At 27.1% G+C, this 21,057-nt stretch overlaps 2 protein-coding genes across 4 annotated transcripts in view; one reads left to right on the top strand and one right to left on the bottom strand.

The window, feature by feature from the left end:
* Positions 1-3,297: 3,297 nt before the first annotated feature.
* On the bottom strand, positions 3,298-12,953 carry LOC129966537 (uncharacterized). The gene is made up of 6 exons (XM_056080976.1): positions 11,807-12,953; positions 10,372-10,537; positions 9,157-9,342; positions 8,397-8,492; positions 5,035-5,087; positions 3,298-4,109 (listed from the first exon to the last, which is right to left on the bottom strand). The coding sequence occupies exons 1-6, from the start codon at positions 12,761-12,763 to the stop codon at positions 3,951-3,953; spliced, it is 1,617 nt and encodes a 538-aa protein (XP_055936951.1). The 5' UTR covers positions 12,764-12,953; the 3' UTR covers positions 3,298-3,950.
* A 309-nt stretch (positions 12,954-13,262) lies between these two features.
* Positions 13,263-21,057, top strand: part of LOC129965732 (uncharacterized) — a 33,404-nt gene continuing 25,609 nt past the window's right edge. The window contains exons 1-3 of one of the 3 annotated variants that reach the window (XM_056079859.1): positions 13,282-13,352; positions 14,303-14,491; positions 17,335-17,533. In XM_056079859.1, coding sequence (XP_055935834.1) covers positions 17,387-17,533 — 147 coding nt within the window. In that variant the 5' untranslated portion in view covers positions 13,282-13,352; positions 14,303-14,491; positions 17,335-17,386. Of the gene's footprint in view, positions 13,353-14,302; positions 14,492-17,334; positions 17,534-21,057 lie in introns of all 3 variants that reach the window. The other 2 variants (XM_056079861.1, XM_056079860.1) reach the window with 2 other exon arrangements.

Genomic DNA, 21,057 nt, shown 5'->3' with positions numbered 1-21,057 from the left:
TAATAAAGTTAAATACCTGTAATTCAATATTAATCCATCTGTAAAGGTCATTCAAGCTATTGCTCCAAAATTGCATATTAGAGAATGATGATCAAATATGTGTGGGAAGTAAGGCACAATACATATTTCATATTGCCCCTTCAGGATACTATTCCAGTATATTAATAAATGACAATGCGCATCATTGATGAAAAAAAAGGGGAGGGGGGAAGAAAAAAGAGTCATTAAGTGTTATCATAATATGTGCTGGAACACCTGGATTCCTTCTTCGAATTCTTCCTTTTCGTCGGCTTTCTTTTTTTCATACATCCGGTAAACAAGCCTTTACGACCATAATTTCAAATTATCATATTCAATTTGTGAGGAGAAAAAAAAAAAAAAAAAAAAAAAATTTTTTTTTGTACTTTACAAAAAACATTAAGAATTTTTTTAAGGACTTCTAAAAATTACGCAGTTTTAAGGTGCTTAAAAGTGCTTTTCAAATTTAAGTACTTTTCATGACGCTATGCAACCTGAATAAGATATCCTTATGCTAGCGTGGTTTGAGAGTTTCGAATGGGGGAGGGGCAGAGGAGCAGTTTAGGTGTTTTCCACATCATTTAATCACAACTGAAAATTACAAGATCTGCCCTGAAATATATTGCTTCTATATTACTTCAACATAAAATAATTAAATTAAACTGGTAGAGAATTAGTGATTCAAATGAATCAGTACTTGTTATCCAACTTCTAAGAAAGAGACCATTTTAGTAGTGAAGATTTCATATTTGAGAAGGCAACAAGATACAGATTTGATACAGACTTTGTTAGGACCTTAAGCCCAATAATTGTTTTTCAGACATGCAGTTGGCTTCAGGAATAATTTTTAAAATGACATTATTTTTAGCTGATTTGGTATATTAATTTTCTGGAAAGTGAGGATATTTTATCTATGAATTAACTAATCATATCTCTAAATATAAATCCTATAAAGTTAGTCTGAAAATTCTTGAGAAGAAATTGCAACTCACTTCCTCCCTTTCTCAGAAATTGAAAAAAGTATTGGTAGAAGAATGGCTTTAACTACTATAGAGTGGATTATATCTTTTCCTACCTCCTTTTTTGTATGATTCTAAATTTTTTTCGATAATATTTTGCTAATAAATCGATGTGTATAATGTCATGATTATGAATGTATGGCATAATGCTTATATTCTTTTTTTTAATATTATATCAAGCTATGAGCCTGTCTAATTATTTAAAAATATATGTCTTAGTTTGGTGATAATCAAACAAAATGGAAAATTTTCTTAACTCTGAATATCAATGTAATTTTGAATCTAACTGTAAAGATGCATATAAGAATAATTAAACAAATATGATTTATCTGCATTCCAAGAAATAAAATATTGTGTACAAATTTGAATCATAAATTTTTAAAAGTTGCGATAAATACTACATGTGCAGAAATTTATAATATAATTCATATACAAAATATAATTCAAATCTGCATTTAAGTAAAATACATTTCTTTATATTTCTTACAGCACAAAAGCTTTTCAATATTCAGCAATAAAATATTTTCTAGAATTTTATTATCCTTTGTTTAGATGCAGGGCCGGATTGCACAGTTATATCCTAAGCCAAAGAATATTTTCTGTATCTTCTTCTCTTAAAAACATTGATTATAGTTTACAAAATGCATAAAAATTTAATATAATCTTTGAAAAACATTATATATTTTAATCAAAATTACACAAATTTCCATGAAATTTCTTCAAACCATCTTAATTATCAAAAAATTATGTTCAATTCTGGTATACCTTAAATACCTTCAAAATGTCTGATCTCAAATGCCAATTTTAACGTTAACTTATTAAAAACGTTTTTAATTTTTTCTAAATAAACATCTAATGAAGACTGTAAATGTGCTATGGTAAATTAGATGGAAAAAACTTCATAATGAATTCCAAATTGAACGTGTTACGGAATTTATTAAAATAAACATCAATTAAGTTACCCCAGATACGCAACGAGTTACTTGAATTGCCAACATATGATCCTGCAGCACCCAGGTCTAGGAAAAGACCTAGAGCTGCAATTGTCAATATTTATATTTTTCATCTGTAAAAAGACTGAGAATTACAAAGTAAAGTGCCAATCTGGTAAATTAAAATTATTGTTTCGGCCTTAAATAGCTATAATGAGCTACACACATGAAATTTTCTGAATTTTTAAAAAAATAACTAATTAAAATACTTAATTAAATTAGTCTCCATAGAAAGGCACATGCAACGTAATTCCATAGAAGTTCTCTATTCCCTCGTAAATAATCAAAATATTATTTTTTATTAATAATTAGATTATAACAATTAATTAAATAATTATACCAAATTTCATGAAGTTAGAGCTTTATGCGCTTGTCTAAACTAGTTTCAGTTAATTTTAATCTTTCAAACTCACAAATTATAATTGCTATTCCAAATTTTGATATGGAGGTGCTCATGATTACTTTGTCACACCGTGGAACTCTGAAACATCACAACGTTGATTTAAATGCTTTAAAAGGAATTAAATTGAAAACCTCATCATTCAAAAAGGCATTAAAATCTTAAAATCTTTTTGAATAGAAATCCATTTTTTGTAATTTTTTTGATAAGATAAGTATATTTAAAAAAATTAACATCAACTGATAAGTAGAAAAGAAGAAATTTAAAAGTTTGCTAGGAAACTATTGTCAAATTAAATCTAGAAATTTCTTTTAACATGGGGTTATACTAAGCATAAGGACGGGAAGTAGCAAAATGTCTGCTTTTTCTGCAATGCAATATAAGCTATAGGGATAAGTAACATAAAAACAGCAATTAATTTATTTAATGTCCACAGATATCAATTTAAAAAGCAAAATTTTTTATGCCTTTTCAAAAAAGTACCGAAAGTTTTGTAAATATTTAGGCATTATATGCTTCATATATAAACTGTCTCTGACACTGCATCCTAAAATATGACCTAAAGTGGCTATATGGGAAATCCGGCCCTGTTGAGATATACATTTTTTTTTACACATACAATCAGGCTAAGTACAATAGCAAAAAACTATTCATGATTTCTTAAATTTCAACAATAATAATGGAATTTATTCATACACATCGATTAATGAAATTGGTGACAGATTATGAAGTACAGTCACTTCACAACATTAAGTAATGCCACTTAAAGTGATCATTTTGGAACTTAAGAATTTTAATAATATTTAATTATTAGTTATAAAATCACTTATATTTTAATCAAATCAAAGAAAAAACACTTATCTCAGAACTATCTATAATTTATTTCATAAATAATAATAAAAATATTCCTTAATTGTTGCTTCTTGACAAACATTCCTTAACAATTTGCATTATATAATGCTTGTACTATTATTTTAAAAATTAGGTGAATAAAGCTGCATGCTGAGTTTCAAATGGTCAAATGTTTAACTCATTTTGGCATTTATTAAGAATTTTCTTCAACAAATTTGTCCTTATTAGAATCAACAACACTTACTGCTTGATCTTACTCATAAGAACATCATGATTTTTCAAAATTTTACAAAGAGGCTGTGAAATTTACAACTACACAGTTTTTTAGGTTAACTTCCAGATCAGTTAAGATTTCAAGTACATCTTTAACACTCAAACCAGTTATTTCTTTAGCCATTTCACTTTTATAATTCAATTGCAAGCAACAGTGTTATATAGCTGTTCATCAGATTTCAAGCCATACTTGACAGTGCAAGTATCTATTTAGTCCAGACAACTCTAGTGCAAATAAAGAATGCAAACCCAATCCCAAGGGAAAAATGATTCCCAAATGTTCCCATAATATTTTTCTGTGTCTTTGAGTACATTGGTTTGGTATCAGTGGATTTTAATAATATATAACAAATACTAACATTAACTATGTTCACATTATAAGGCATCTACTATACTTTAAATTCGATTTGAAATTGGCAGTTTATTTTCTAATTTCTTTGAAACAGCATCCACCAAATCTTTTGGTTTTACAGGTGACATTATGGAGACATTGGGGGACTGTGCAGGAGTATTCCCTCTGCTACGAAGATTATATCTCTTTTGAGGAGAAGTATACTAAAAAGCATAAAATATTGAATAAAATTATTATATTGTTGCATATTTAATCAAAAGTCAAGTTTAAAATTTTTAATGTTCATAAGTGTCAATCAATACATCTGACACCATATGAATAATATTATTCTGATTTAATTTATAAAATTTGAATTATAAAACATTGAAACAACTGCGAATATAATAAAAATTCAAACTCAAATAAAATGCACATGCATATAAAATCATTCACACTCTCAAATTAGCTCAATGTACTTGGAATAAAATATATTCATCATTAAATGAAAGAAAATTTAAATATATCTTTGATGCCACATTAAATTTTTGTTGGCTGTTTTGAAATGCGGAAAAATTGTTTTTTTTTTTTTTTTTTTTTGCATTTCTATTTATACATTGCTAGCCATTATATTTGCAAAATCTTCCCGTTTCAGCAACAAGAAGCATCTAGACATGTTTTCTTTTGTTATAAAATTGTTACAGTTCAAGAGCTAAAATAAACATTTTGGTGGCTTCGCTATTAATAATAATAATTAAAAGTTCAAGTAAAGTTTAAATAAAGTAAAAGTTTTCACCGAAACTTATGCTCAAAGATATTTGTTAGTAATCTAATGGAAAAGTAAACACATTTTCAGCTGTTATTTTTACAAATTATAAGCATTTTGTATCATTGTGTATTTAAGTGCAAAAATATTAATCTACTGAATTATCTCAAAGAATATCATCATGCAATTAATACATTGTCTAAAAATTATGATATATATAGAAAATGACAAGTGTGAAATTAAGTTTAAATGCCATAGCAATTTTGCATAAATAAGCACATTACAATAATTGTGAATACATAAAGAATTACATTTCCTAAATAAATTAAATTATTCCATTTTTTTCTTTAATTAAGAGCTATAAATGTCATAAAATTTAAAAATACCTCATCAAAATTCTCTTTGGCAGATAATGGTGAAGCTTCTTTTGATGAAGTATCTAAAATAAAATAAATAACTTAATAATAATATAATAAATAATAATTAACATGAAATTCTGTAAAGTAAGGCAGCCTTCTTAGTTACTGTAAATTAACGCAACATTGCCAGCTTCTGAAAAAAAAAATGATATTTAGTTTCCTGTTTTTTTTCTGAACTAAGTAATAAAAGTTTCATGGCACAAATAAGATATGTAATGGTACATGTCTTTTCGCATGTTTTAACTTTTATAAGTTGTTTACAAGTTTTCACTTCAAATTAGCACTTTTATTTTTAATTTATTGAACAAGTGTTTTTGAAAGCCAATTATGTGATTCAAACAGCCCATTCATTCAAATGTAAGCAAAAAAATTAGAATAGCTTTTAGATTTAATTTTTATATTACATCTTGATTTAATTATAAAACTTGGGAAAATTATGTCAGAATTTTGTGTGAAAATGAGACAACTTTAGCAATCTAGAATTTCGTATTTTTTTCAAAACACAAAATTTCTTTAACACACTTTTTACAAACTGAGTGTATCCCACGTTTGTTTTATAAGTATTTGAGATGCATAAACACATTAGGATCAACTTGGGAAATTGAAGCTATCAAAATTATGATGATACTTCATAGCAATGTTATTAAGGAAATGACCAGTGAAAAAACTTTTAAGAATAAAAGTTACTAGAGAACCAATGACCTATGAAAAATCATTAAGAATAAGATTTTAGTGCCTTCATTTAAAGAAACCAAGATGCCAGACATTATTTAACAGTAATGAAGAAGTTGAAATCCTTGTCATTACTTGCATAGACTGGAGAGTACTTCTTTGGTGTTTTTGGATTCATCAGTAGCTTGCAAAAAAAGGCTTATTTTTTTTTGGGGGGGGGGGGGGGGAGAGTAGATTCCACGACTTTACAGAAATCATCTTTTTCATTCTTCAGCAAATGAAATGCCAGTGTCCTGGCCTAGGGATAGCACGTCTTCCCTGTGATCTAAGCATTCTGGGTTCAAGCCCTGGTTCAGGCACTATTGTTCTTTCCCTTGTGTTCTCTCTGTGAGCCCCCTTGTAAAAAGGGGTTGTGCAAGTGAGAGTGTATGTATTATCTTCATTTGAGCTAGAATTCAGACTTCTGCTTTCGGGTGCTCAGGGGTCTTTACTCTCAGAAGCTACTGCGCAAAAATTTGGCTTAAAATAGTCACACATCAAAAAAAAAAAAAAAAGCAAATGAAATGGGGGGAGGGGGTACAGAATTAGTAAATGGAAGAAGTAATAGAGGAATGACAATAACATCAGAAATGAATCTTTTTTTTTTTTTTTACATAACACAGTAGACAAGCACAATGGAACATTCAGAGTCAACTTGACCCAAACAATTGATAATATAGTTTGAAACTAACACTTGGAAAGTTTATTGCTGTAAAATTCTTGGAGAAAATTAGTGTCAAACATTTTCTTGATCAATTCACTCTACTATATGAAGTTGGGGAATCTGAGATATATCTTCATATGAATACCAAAATTTATATTTTTTATATATATATTTCTAAGATATGCATAATGAAGTTTTACTGAATGCACAAAATATCATATACATGAATGATCTCATAATCATAAAAAATTTACACTTTTTGATGAAATTCAAATTTTTGAAATTAATTTTTTTTTTCAACTTAGAGGTTTGTGAATTTTTAACATTTTAGTTTTTATGTTTGAAATATTTTTACATATATTTTTTACAATAAAGAATTAATATTAATATGTAAAGTAAATAATAATTCCTTTTCTTATAATGTTTTTGGGGAAGTTTCCACTGTTTGGCAAATTTGCCCCTTTTTTTTAGAGTAGCTTTGCCAATACTGTTTATTGTTTTTTTAATTTATATTTATTGAAATTGTTATGTTCCTATAAAATATAAAATTAGTGATCAAGTCTAATGATTCATGATCATTTTAAAGCACTTTTTTTTATACATTAGCTAAAGTATTTCTTTAGTAACCAGTTTCATTGACTTTTTAGATTTTCAAACAATTAATATGGAATGCATTTTTTAAAATTTCAGTTTATTGATACAATATAATGGTATAAAATGGAGAAAAAAAAATGGAAATGAAAATCTAATTCCAGAAAGTATGCCACCAGTTTCATTGACTTTTTAGATTTTCAAACAATTAATATGGAATGCATTTTTTAAAATTTCAGTTTACTGATACAATTTAATGGTATAAAATGAAAAAGGAAATGAAAATCTAATTTCAGAAAGTATGCCCAAAAAATGCAATTTTTAACTTTTAATTTTAACATTGGCAAAAGCATGTGATTGAATATTTTGATCTAAGTTTGAATTTCATCATAATGTCAAAAGCATAAAACATTGTAAATTGAATTTGAAAAATTTATTAAAAATAAAGGGAAAAAACTGTATTGAAATTAAATTGATATTGTTAAAGAGGTAATTTTTTGAGTTTTAAGATAATCCCAAAACCATATTTGCGAGATAAATAGTTTTGAAAAATAAAGTAATCTATTTCCATCTCTATGTCATAGCGTTTATCCATCTAGTGACAGTTAATCATACTTTTGCACTAGATTAAATTTTCTGTTTGATACTTATTTCTTGATTTTTTTTTGAAAGAACATCTTTTCTCTGACCGAATTAAATGTTTAATATGGCTAGCAGTATTTATAATAATATTTCAGATTAAAGGAAGTGCATTTGTAAAAACAATAATATTTTCAGATGCGTTAATTAGTGAAGTGTTGAATGAAGTGCATCTGTAAAAATACAGGACAAATCGACCTGAAACATTCACATATCAATTTGTTTTAACTTCAACTGTTGCCATTCCACAATAAATAACAAATTCGATAAGAGCAATTTCAATGCTATATATGTTAGCATTTTATGTATATAGTTTATTAGTTTACAAAGCAATTGAAAAAAAAAAATGAGGCAATGTTGTCAGCTTATAGTACCATATCAAAATAATATTAATAATAAAACTAAATCCTCCATTTTTAATCGAACTAAGTTACAGTTTTTTTTTTTAATTTTTAGAAAATAAAGTGTAATTATTATTAAATTGACATATAAAATCTTATACCAAGAAACTGCCCCATATAGTGATGAAAAATATTGCTATAAATAAGAATGAATAACTTTGCTTTCTGGAAAGCTATGAAAAATAATCAAATTTATGATTATATATATATAAACGTCATTTCTTATGTAAATCATAAAAAGATTACTTATGAAAAACAAATATTATTTTTAAAAATCTTTTGAAATGAAAATGGTAACAAGCATAAATTAATTGACTACTTACTTATCTTTCTCACACTTTGCTTTTTTCTTTTTTCAGGAGTCTTTTCAACTGTTGTTTTAATTCTTTCATCAGATTTTGTAAAAGCTTTGGTTTCATCTGTAACATAAAATATTTTTTTTCTTTCAAAATTGTAATAATTTAAAACATTACATTTTTAATATATATATATATATAAACATATCTTTAAAAGATATTAAATAATAAATATATTAAACTTTGAAAAGAAAACTGCACATTTTTTTTCTCTTGGAAATAGTTAATGGATTAACTTAGTTTCAAGAAACAAATATAGGATAGCAGAATAATAATCATAATAAAAAGACAGAGTCAATATATAGCTTAGGATCAATATAGGAACCCTCAGATGAGTTTTTAAAACTATGCTGTTGTCCTATTCTTTAAAATTAAAAAAAATAATAATAATAATAAATTAAAATAACACAAAATGAAATCAATTTTTATTGAAAATCTGTCCTTACTGCTTTGAAATTATAAAATTCTTTAAAATAAGGATCTTGTACCTCCTAATAGAATCTTAGACTGATTAAGTCTTTTAAGAAATGAAGCATTTATATAATAAGTGATGGTAAAAAGCTGAATCTATTAAATGGCCCACATGTGGATTCCACTTTGTCTACTCAAACCATTGCTTAGTTTGGGGAATAATAATGTTGAGCAGATATCACAGAAGGAAATTGGAGACACATATATGTAAAATAAATGAATATATTTTTTCTTTACAAATTTTTTAGCAACTTACTTGACTGACTAGAAACCTCAAAAGAATTATTAATTTCTTTTATTTTTTCCTTTAATTTTCTTGAAACTGAAATAGACTGGTTTAAAGATGATGATTCATGGTTTACAGTTTTAGTTGAAAACAAATATTCCAAACTCTCTTTAGTGGCTTGAATTGAAGGTGTTGTCAAATGTTGTGACTGTAAACCTAAATAAATAAATAAAAATGTTCAAATAATTACTCAACATTAAAAAAAATAAGACACTACAATTTCACCAGTGTAAAACATTTTCAAGATAAAATAAAACAAATACATTTCAATATTTTCCCCAAATCCAAAGTACGTTTGAAATGGATTTAGCAACTGTATTCAACAGAAATGTAATTTTTTTTTTATTTGCTTCATAACTAATATGATACTGCTACCATTTAGCAGATGCTATGACAATCAAAAAGTATTTTATAAACTTTTGAATTTTAATGATTTTTTATTAGCAATTTTTGACAAATGAGCTCATTTTTTGTAGTGTATCAGTTAAATTTAAAAATTTACTAAAAGAAGGGGGGGGGGGGACATAGAATGCAAAATGCATACTTTTCAAAAGTACCATGTTTAGACAAAACAAATATTACAACTGATTGGATCCTATTCTCAAATGACGGAAAAAATCATAAACAAGATAATTATCATCAATACTGGTAAAGCTCATGTTAAATTCAGAATCAATGATCTAATTTGAAATTTTATATAATTCTAGGAAAACTCATATTTTTTTAATGGGGGGGGGGCATATAAAAACATTTTGAAACTTTCAAGATCAGAATTTAACATTAAAAGACCAATTCTGATCAACACAAGGGAAAAAAAAAAGCAGAAAATATAAATATGTTAAACATAGAGGAAAGTATTTTCATCATCATATAACAATCAAAATAATTTTTTTCTGGACCATTATATTTGTCATAGAGTATTTATATCTCAATATAGCATTTAATTTTAAGCATTTATTACAGGCAAAAGCAAAATAAATTTAATTGATGAAAGTAACTTTGACATAAAAAGAAAGATAATTACAATTAAAAAAACAAACTTCTAATTTTATTGAGTTATACAAGACATAGATAAAGCAAAACAGTAGATCATTTAGTTAGAAAATATAAATTTGCTTTTCTAACTAAATAATATAAATTCTAACTAAATCAGAATTTAAAATTGAAAAAAAAAATTAATTTTACTTTTTAAAGCTTCTTGAAGTTCAGAATTCTGTCTTTGAATTTCTCGAAGCAACTGATTGTTGATGGAATTGTAATCTTTATAAGAATGGTAAAAATAAAGTAAAACTATGAAACATACAATACACACACATTTTCTACACATCCAGATGTTGGAATAAATTGGACCCTGAAAAAAATTATAATATAAATGGAAATTTTTTACAGAATTGAAGATTTTGAAAACAATGTAATATTTCAATTTATTTACTATTACTGATTTTTTAATATGTATTTAAAATATTTTTAATCAATAATATATTCTTTCTATATTTTTTCAGTTTCAGCTTTTAGTATGAAGGTTCCAAAAATTACTAAAATACCAGTGACACTAATGATATGGATGGAGAAAAAAGACAGTAATATCTTTTTTTTTTCAACTTACTGGAAAATAAAATTTGTAAATGAAAATTCTTGATGAGTTAATAGTAAAATAGTTGTATTAACTCAACTTGCACAAAAAGGGGGAGAGTTCCATGTTTAGAGCATTTATACTGCATATATGGTAAAGTACAATAAATACTCAGAAAATCTGAATACATATTTTTTATAAAGAATAATGTTAAATGAGTTTGAAAGACGCAACAATTTACAACTATCACTTTTTTTTCATAATAACTGTGAATATAAAAAACTTACTTGAATTAGTCTACCAATATTCATATGTATGATTTCTTAAATTGTGTCTCACTTAGATCAGAAGTTTAATTATAATGTTCTTTGTAACTAATCATGTCAATTAAGAAAGACTAAAAATAAATATGAATAGATTATTTATATCTTGATAAGAGAATAAGACAAATGTTCAAATAATTGAGCTTTCACATTTCATCAAATAATTATTCTGTAATATTAAAATAAATTAACTACTTCCAAGTCTATTTCATAAAATTTCAGAATAGCAGTAGGTTAAGCAGCAAATACTATCTAAAGTCAAAGAGAAAAGATAAATAATTATACAGCATATCAGAAATTCATCAAGATTTATAGTCTTGTCAAAAGTGATGAGGGAACTATGCAAGTGAAATCTACATATGATTTAGAAATAGAAATAATTTGAAATTTAAAATAATATAGTAGGATAAAATAACTTCATTTTATGAATTATTTTAGCAGTTTGTAATTTGAATTATTTTACAGCAGTTTGTAATATCTGAGCATATTGTATACAGCATATTTCTGAGCCAGAATGTTCCAAAAAACAATGTTAGAATGCAAAAGAATACATTAATTTCTTATTTTTTTAAAGAAGAATTAATTAATTGCTTAATTTATAATTTCGCAGACAATGCGATTATTCTAAAGAAAGATTTATTGAGAATAAGAATGCTGATTAAACTTTTTATATCATTAAAATATGTTAATTTATTTAAATAATAATGATGTAAATATATCTCACATTGATTTCCAGTGGGAATAACTTTGTCATTTCTTCATCAAGATTGTAGGATACTAAAATTCTTTCAAGGACAACATTTCCTGACTTAAGGAGCAGAAGCCAGATTCTAGCACTTGCTGTTTGAGGTACAGAAGTGATTAGATATATGACAAAGACACCAGCAAAATAATATGCAAATGTGTAAATACTGGTAAATTCTCCTAGAACAAAATGTTGGAGCCCTTTCACACGATCAAATATCTCAAATATGAGATGTTTCTGTTCATTGGTTGAAGCCTTGAATTCATCAAAAGCATATCTTGCTTGACTTCGGGACTTTGCCAGTTCCTTGTTTAAAGATCTACCATTACTTATCAGCCTTCTTTGCTCTGACAAAGAAACTTGTTGCATATCAAGAATCTTAGATTGTGTTTTACGTGATTCATCCAGTTTTTTACTAACTATTTCAGAATTTTCTGTTAACATAGCAACAGTCTTGTGAGTTTGTTCTTGCCATTCTCTGTGCTGCAGATAATGACAAATACTTTGGGTATGAGTAAAAAATTCTGTATAAGTTGAAAATACTCGATCAGAACTATTTCCTAAGCAAGTAGATATAGGAGAATCATCAGGGCATGGACATATTTCTGAGCCAGAATGTTTCAGAAAACAATTTGTAAATGAAAGAGCCAATCTGCTTTGAATTTCTTCTGTCAAATGTTTACAGCTGAAATGCAGATGAGACAAAGCTTCTTTCCAACAACTACCATAAGATTTTTTTACTAGTTCTTTGTAAAGACTTTCTCCTTGAGTCAATTTGTCTTGAAAATTCAAATCGACTTCAGCGGAATCAGTTTTTGCAAACATAAAATACAATAAAAATACATTGAAATACAACATTTTAACTCGGTAATTATTTATACAATTCAAAAAATTATAAGATAAGAAACCCAATAACTTTGAACCGTTAATACACATAATGATTACTTCCCAAATCAAACACCTGCCTTTTTTTTTCCGATTTTACAGAATTCTAAAAATTAAATCTACTTACAGAAGTATGTATGTAAATTCATACATACTATTAAAATCAATTTTTACAATATGTAGTTAAAATACAGTGATAACAAAAATTTTAACTTTAAAAACTCATCGAGACAATGCAGCGATTCTTCATGTCAAAACACGAATTCAAAATTCACGGCAAAATAAACAAATGTAATATAGTATTGCCATTCAGGAATCGTATTTCAGAAATACAATGATCTTTTTAAAAAAATTAGTAATTAGGGAAATGCAGATAAAATGAGTTATTTCAAGACTTATACTATTCCTTGTCATGATCATTAAGTAAAGAAAAGCTTAATGAAATGAATTTATATAAAAATTATTATCAAAAAGGATTATTTCACTATGATACTCTAGAGTGATAGCATTCTCGACAAAAAGTAAAAGTAAGATGAGGAATGGCAATAGTTAACGATCGTGTTCAAATTGAAAACGTAAACAAGGTTGGATATGTCGAATTTCGTGTAATTTGATGAAGTTATCTAAGGATAAATAAAAGGTAATATCGAAATACAGATTTCTAGGGCAATGAAATCAATTATTGTAACATAGGTACTTAAATATAAGTTCAGTGACATTTAATTTTTTCCACATTTCTGAGAAATTTTGGATGGATATTTATGATATGTGTAACTTTTGTTATTAGCTCGGAATGATTCTCATGAATAAGTTCCAAATAACCATTGAAATTAAATGGAAGTAGCTTTCCCGTATTCTTGATATCTTAACTTGTTGATTATTATATTTCTTTCCCCTTAATGATTAGAGTATCTAACTGTGCTCGACTTAAAAAAAAATAGCTTATACATTTTGTGTAATGTTTTTTTAACTGCATATGTTTTATAATTATAAAAAAGTTTGTAAAATTAAGCTTCCAAGATATTTTTGTAAAAAATCTGGAAATGGAAGAAAAAAAAAAAAAAAGCTTGACTCTAACAATTAGGCAGAATTATATTCTATGCCTAAATTCTTGCGAAAGTACATTTTTAAATCAGTTATCCGTTATGCTGATACAGTTATTGTTAATAGATCCTGGAGTTTCTCTTTAACTGCTGAGAAACTTGAAGAGTTGATTTGTTTGTGCATAATTTTAGCAAAAAGATCTTTAATAGAATTTTTTTCTTGCTTCTGATTTGGAATTCAGCCTAAAGTCACTCCCTTTTCAAGGAGGACTTTTTGTAAAAAAAGAAAGAAAAATATTAGTATTATGGACATTTTTACAACCATGATATATGGGATCATTATGAAGATTGAAGCAATTTAACAATCTTGGTGTAGTAATCATTTTGCTGCACAGTCTAGATGTAATAATATCCTCCCACCATTTCCTAATTCAAGATGATATTGCATCAATACTTGGAATATCTCATAATGGTATAAAGTGTTTTCTGTTGTAAAAGTTATTTATTGTGCAATGTCTTTTTTTTTATTTTTTTTATTTAATATTAGATCTTCAGGAGAGATTCAGTTGATGAAAGTGAATAGTAGAATGATTTGGCATCCACATAAAAGTTATACTTTCATTTGGTTTAGTCTTGTTAAGGAGTGCACCTTGAAAGTCGGGGATTGAATAATTTTTGGTGAATGAATTCAGATATCTTTCCAGAATACTAACAAATATAGTACAGACTATAATCAGTAAGTATCAGATAATCTTTCTCAGAGATGACAAAAATAACCTGTTCCTTGATAACGACTAAATTTTCAGCAATAAAAATGGAATTAACATGGTGGATATGAAAAGTGAATTTTTGAATCTAACATAAACCAACTGTTTAGGTGAATTGCATTTTAAACTAGCAATAATGGAAGTGGGTTGGAAAGGACTTCTTGCAAATTTTAAAATAATAGCTAATATCTGATGAGGAAAGTTTATTTTTTTTTCTTTTGTTTTGAAATTTAAAATTTGAGAGAATTATTTCAAACAGAGTATGGATGAGCAGAACATTGAGTGTTTCAATCAAGGTGATAATCTGTTTGAGATTAATGTTTAGATCTTTGAGAATATTTAAAAGGGATTCTTTTCGTAGTTACTTAAAGGAATTTTCCAATTTTGTGAATGCTTTTGAATGACTAACATTTGATATCTGCTCATAAAATTCTGAAAAGCAAAATTCTTGATTTCCTTGAAAGGATTTCTTGGAAAATAATTTTAGAAAAGAGGATGTTTGAGGCCCATTTATGAAGAATTAAAACAGTTCATAGATTAAGGTTATTATAAGCTTTGAACTGAATGTCTAAAAAATAATTAATTATAGTACAATTGTAGTAAAATATGCTTGAAATGTTTTTATTTGTGATTTTGATTAGATCTTTAGTTCCTAGACCTTGGTTCTTTTTAAGCGAGTATTTTGAAACTATTATTTTTTTAGTGCTCTATTTCTAAAGTTTTTACCCTAACCAAGTTTTGGTTTCATTTTTGAGAATTGAATGTTGATAAAATTGATTAACTTTGTTGTCACCTAATATAAATCATTAACATTTATTTTAGTTGTGCTTTCATAATATTATTTTTATACATGTATGAGGATTAATTACCCCCTCTCCCCCAATAAAATGTTATGTATTTTTAAACCAGCAATAAGTTTGAAAGATGACATATTGAACTATTGAATAAGTTTGTCATTGACTTGTGGTTAAGTCTAAACTTTGCCAGTGGTATGTAGTTTATGTAGTAAATCAAATGTTTACCAACAGCATGCAATTAATACACAAGTGCTTTTATGCATCTCTAATGTTAGTTTAACTTTTTATTTACATCCCTTTCAATTAAAGAAAAATTGTATTATTATTGCTGCGGCAGAGATTTATGCATTTACTATATACTTATGATAAATTATTGTTGAATTCTTATTTCAAATGAAAATGTCATTAATAAAGGAATCAGGAATATGAATTTGTTTTTCCTGCCAAATGTTAACTGTGATTTGACAAAAATTCTTTTTATAAAAAGGAAAAAAACAAAAAATCATGGAATATTTCAAATTTTTGTTATAAATCACAAGATAAAATTCCGTTAGTTGGATACTATGTAAAAATCTGCTTTGATGATGAATATTGGCTCTATAGAATAACTTAGAATTAAATTTAACAAAAATTTTAAACGGAATAGTATCTAGGCTATTTTTAAATTGTAGCTCATTTTAGAAATTTATATATCAGCCATTATACTTTAAAATAAAATTCTTTTTTTTAAAGTCTGTCTTTGATTAGAAAAGCTTAGTTGTCAGAAGCATTACTTTTAATTTAATTTAAAATAGTTACATTAAAAAAATGACTGGAAATAATTAATTGTAATATCAGACTTCACTTTTAGAAAAATCCTTTCTCTTTTAGAATTTCTTGTATACATGATTTTTAATTAATAATAAAAAGAATTTAATGGATGACAATAAAGAAGTTTATGTGTATAAATTACATACCAATGGCTAACTTAATCTTTACAGTAACATGATGATGGCAATTATTTCTCTGTTTGCAGAAACATGACATTTGTGACGATTAATTGAAAGAATGCAATTAATGCATAAGTACTATATTTAATTCAAAACAATTTAATATGGAATTTCTAAGGTAATTCCCACATTCCTTCTGAATTTAAGATAATTTATAACATCTTGAATATTGGTGAATTCCCTTTTTTAGATTGTTTTTTACATACATCATTTGTTGTACATTATTATATTTTTTAAAAAAAAGTCAGGAATGAAGTCTGCAAGTGATAAAAAAAAAGCATTTTCTTTTGCTACTACAAACTAGTTTTAGATCCAATAAAAGTTATTATACCATCTGATAGAAGTTATAGCAAATTTTGTTCTGCTTCTAAAATGTTAATATTAATCAACAATGCATAGTTCTTTAGTTAGTTATAGATTGATATATATTTTGATCTGGATATAGTGTTTTAAATAAAATCTCTTGAATAAAAAAAGAAACGAGTGATTATGGTGTAATCGATAAACAGTCACAAAAATGTACCATACATAAAATAGTATTTTAGATTATGGTTTTAAATAAGTATTAAATATGTGGCAAAAAATGTGAAAAAAATTTAAACAAACCAGATACTAGAAATTATCATTCCAATAACTATTTTAACATATCTTAAATCATTATTATTTTTTTAATAAACTTTAAGTTGATTGAAATTTTTTGTATAAGAATGAATTCATACTTAACCATTCAAAATTCTATAAATTATTGTACCATACATTTTTTTTAATTTAAAAAATGTTACAATTTTAAATAATTTTTTTTTAAATAGCAAGATATTTTAATGCATATAGTTTAATTCTAATTAATATTAGTATTATGATATAGTGTTATGTTAGTATTCGTTCATAAATAAATGTTTCTTAGATGTTATGAAGGAAAGCAGATGACAAAATATACTTTTAAAATCATCTTATTGTTATTTTCAGGAACTAGTAAACTCAAACTGTAAATCAAAATTTTCACAGTTTGTATTTTCTTCCATTTAGCAGTGTACCTTGTGAGAATGGAAACTGAAATTTTCTCAGATGTGTTGATGAAATGAGTAAAAGACAGAAAACTTTATTTGAAAGTTGGAATAAAAATGTATCGAAAACGGCTGCATGGCAAGGTAATCAAACACAAAGTGGTGTAAATAATTTATCAAGTTGTTCCTCCTACACTTCTCCTAGCCACAGTTTATTCCAGGTAAAATTAATTTATTATTTTTATGTTTTAAGTAAGATTATTTAATTTTTCAAATATTCTCTGTACATTGAGTGCATGGAAATTTTTCATTGTTTTAATCAAATTTATAACTTATTCAAAGCAAATAATATTGTTTCATAGATTGAATATTAACAAAATATATTTAATAATTACTTGTTTCATTAAAACAGCTTTTTCTAATTTTATAAAATTATTTGTATTAACTGTACATAGGTGATATATTCATTTAACTTATTTGTACATATTATTGCAGTATCATAATTAATTTCTGCATAAATTTTTACATAATGTGATAATTGATTTTTATTTTAGATGATAGAAATCTTTTCAATGAGCTACCCTTGTAATAATGATATCATTAAAGGAAAGATTTCAGCTTATTAATATACTTTCATTAACTTGTTATCTTATCTGCCTATTTGATACAAATTTTGCAATTGATTTTAAACTGACTTCCCAATGAACTAGAGATTTTAAACTTGGAACAATGGACACTGGATGACAATGCAATATAAACTTGTTTTTTGTTCTGCTCAGTACATATTTTGCCATTATATATAGATCATTAGGACGTTTGTTTAATTCTTCAATCATCTGGAACATAGAAAGTCATTCTGATGTTTTTTTTTACCCGTAACAGCGGAATGTAGAAGGTTATTCTTTTCATATTTAAACATAATCATTTTAGAAAAGTTTGGGTACAAGATAGTCGCTGGTTAATGGATGAAAATCAATTGTAACATTTCATATGCACAAAGCAGAACATGATTATTTGAAATAAAAAGTTTTTAATATATTATTTTAATATTAATAAACCATAACAGATTAAAAAGTACAAAATAATTTGTCCTAGCCCATATAAATTTATAACCTCATATAGTGTAGAGCTGGTTGTGTGTATTTAAGCCAAGGAAAGATGCCTTCTTGTCTCTTTTCTTATTTATTTTGCACACACACATATATAACAACACATGGACGATGACTTCACATATATAAGGTAACACATAATACTATATACAATTAAAGTAGAAATTGCTGCTAACAAAGAGCGAACGAATACTTCTTTTTGCCGCTAACAAAAGAGCGAGCGGTGCCTACTTGCACCAGTTTCACACCAACTCTCAGGGAGAAGTCTTTACAAAAACAGCTTAAGTGCGCCTCCCCCACATTCCAAACATACATATGGGTTAGCGCATACTGCGCCATCTATGTTCAGTATTAATCTTTACTGTATGAATAAAGATACAAAGAAACAAAAATACAAATAAAGTAATTAAATAAAAACAAAATATTATAAATAATAAAATCACATAAACATACTCCCACCCATCAAGAAGTCATTCTTGATGCACAGGTAAGATACACAGTTTAACTATAGGCCTTTTAAAAAGCCCTTTCAAAGTTTTTAATGTAACTACTCTTATGGCCCCATCCTTGCCAGGATGTATAGCTACAACCTTACCAAGAGGCCATGTTGCTGGGATAATATTGTCTTCTTTAATAATTGCAATATCACCGATTTTAATGTTTGGATAACAATTTTTTCCATTTTCTCCTGTTTTGTTTTGACATATTACTTCAAAATCTACAACATACAACACAATTTAATACACATTTTTTAACTATTCTTTTAACATTTAATTTCTAAAATGTTTGGCGTAAAATACCCATTAACAAATTACCACATGCATGCAAATTTAAAATATGAAAATATTGTACAATCAGAATACTTAATTTATGCTGGTTAGGTAATATGATAGGATGTTTTGCATTATACTGCAAAGATGCATTTTGAAGACGCCCTCCCACTCTGAGCAACCCGTCCTTATCAATGAATGGACAAAGTGCTGATAGTGGGCTTTTCTTTGGCATTGGTTGGTTTGACCTTATACAATTGATTTCAGCATCAAAAAATACAGTTTGAACATATTTTACAATAATATTACGAGCAAAAATTCTTTCCTTTGAAGTTATAGGTTCAACTATACCTGTAGAATTATTAACTTTACCAGTTTTACAATTATTTATAAATCTAATACAAAAACATAATACATTAATTAACTTGGTATATGACGAGTATTTTTCAATTAATGGATCTATTAAGTCATTTTTCAAAATTGCAGCAAATACACATGCAGTTTTTTCCTTTTCCTTAAGGACAGAGTCATTGGTTTTGAATACTGGTTGCTTTGGCCAGTAAGCCTCTGATGATGATAGGAAAGTAGGGCCCTCCCACCATAGACGACAGTCTAGCAGATCCTTAGGAGACAAACCTCTGGATCCTATATCTGCTGGATTTTCCTTTGACGGCACATACCTCCATCTATTTTGAGGGATGAGGTCCAAGATCTCTGAAGTCCTGTTGGCAACAAAGGGCTTCCAATTTCGAGGAGGTGAAGACAACCAGGAAGGAACAACTTGAGAATCTGTCCAGGCATATATATTAATATCATAATCATGAAAAGTATTAATTAGAACAGATAATAATCGGGCTAACAGGAGAGCTCCATTTAACTCTAGCCGTGGAATGGATACAGGCTTTAGCGGAGCTACCTTGCTTTTAGCTGCTAAAATAGTGACTTTAGTAACACCATTATCAGATCGTTGAACCGCATAAATTACACAGGCATATGCTGATTCCGATGCATCCGAAAATCCATGAAGAGTAATTTCCCTTTCTGTAATTAGAAGCCATCTCGGAATAGAAATGTGACATATTTGCTGAAATTCCTTTTTGAATTTACGCCACTTAACTGCAAAATGTTCCGGTAAGGCACTGTCCCAATCAAGTTTCAGCAACCATAACTGCTGACAAAAGATTTTTATTAATATTGTGCAGGGTGAAAGAAAACCCAAAGGATCAAATAGCCTTGCTGATTGTGACAGAAAAGATCTTTTGGTGATTTCATTCTCAAAATTAAAGTCAATTTTAGAAACAAAGCAGTCAGTTAAAGAGTTCCAAATAAGTCCAAGAGTTTTAGAACAGTTTTCGGGATGAATTTCCACATTAGATTCATTAGCACTCAGGCATTCAGCTAAATTATTTAAGACATGTGGAGAATTAGAACGCCACTTTCTTAAGTGAAATCCTCGGACATCTAGAATTTCCGACAATTTTTGAATTAACGCGATTGCTTCTTCATTAGATTTTGCTCCAGCCATCAAGTCATCCATATAAAAGGAATTTTGAATTATTTTTGATATTTCAGGATTTATAATTTGAGAATCCAAGCCTATTTGATGTAAACATCTAGTAGCTAAAAATGGAGCGGATGAAGTTCCATAAGTTACAGTAGAAAGTTTGTATTCCTTAATAGTGGAATCAGGTGAATTTCTCCACACTATTTTTTGCAAATTTTGATCTTCTGAATCAATTAAAATTTGTCTATACATTTGCTTTATATCGGAAGTGAAAGCAACTTTATTTAGTCTGAATCTGACAAGAATAGTAAATATATCTGGTTGCAATAATTTTCCTACCCCCAAAACTGAATTCAACGAAT

This window comes from Argiope bruennichi, chromosome 4 (assembly GCF_947563725.1).
Source record: "Argiope bruennichi chromosome 4, qqArgBrue1.1, whole genome shotgun sequence".
Lineage (NCBI taxonomy): Eukaryota > Metazoa > Arthropoda > Arachnida > Araneae > Araneidae > Argiope > Argiope bruennichi.
Note: the sequence above shows the minus strand (reverse complement) of the source record. Positions and strands in the feature narration are given on the sequence as shown.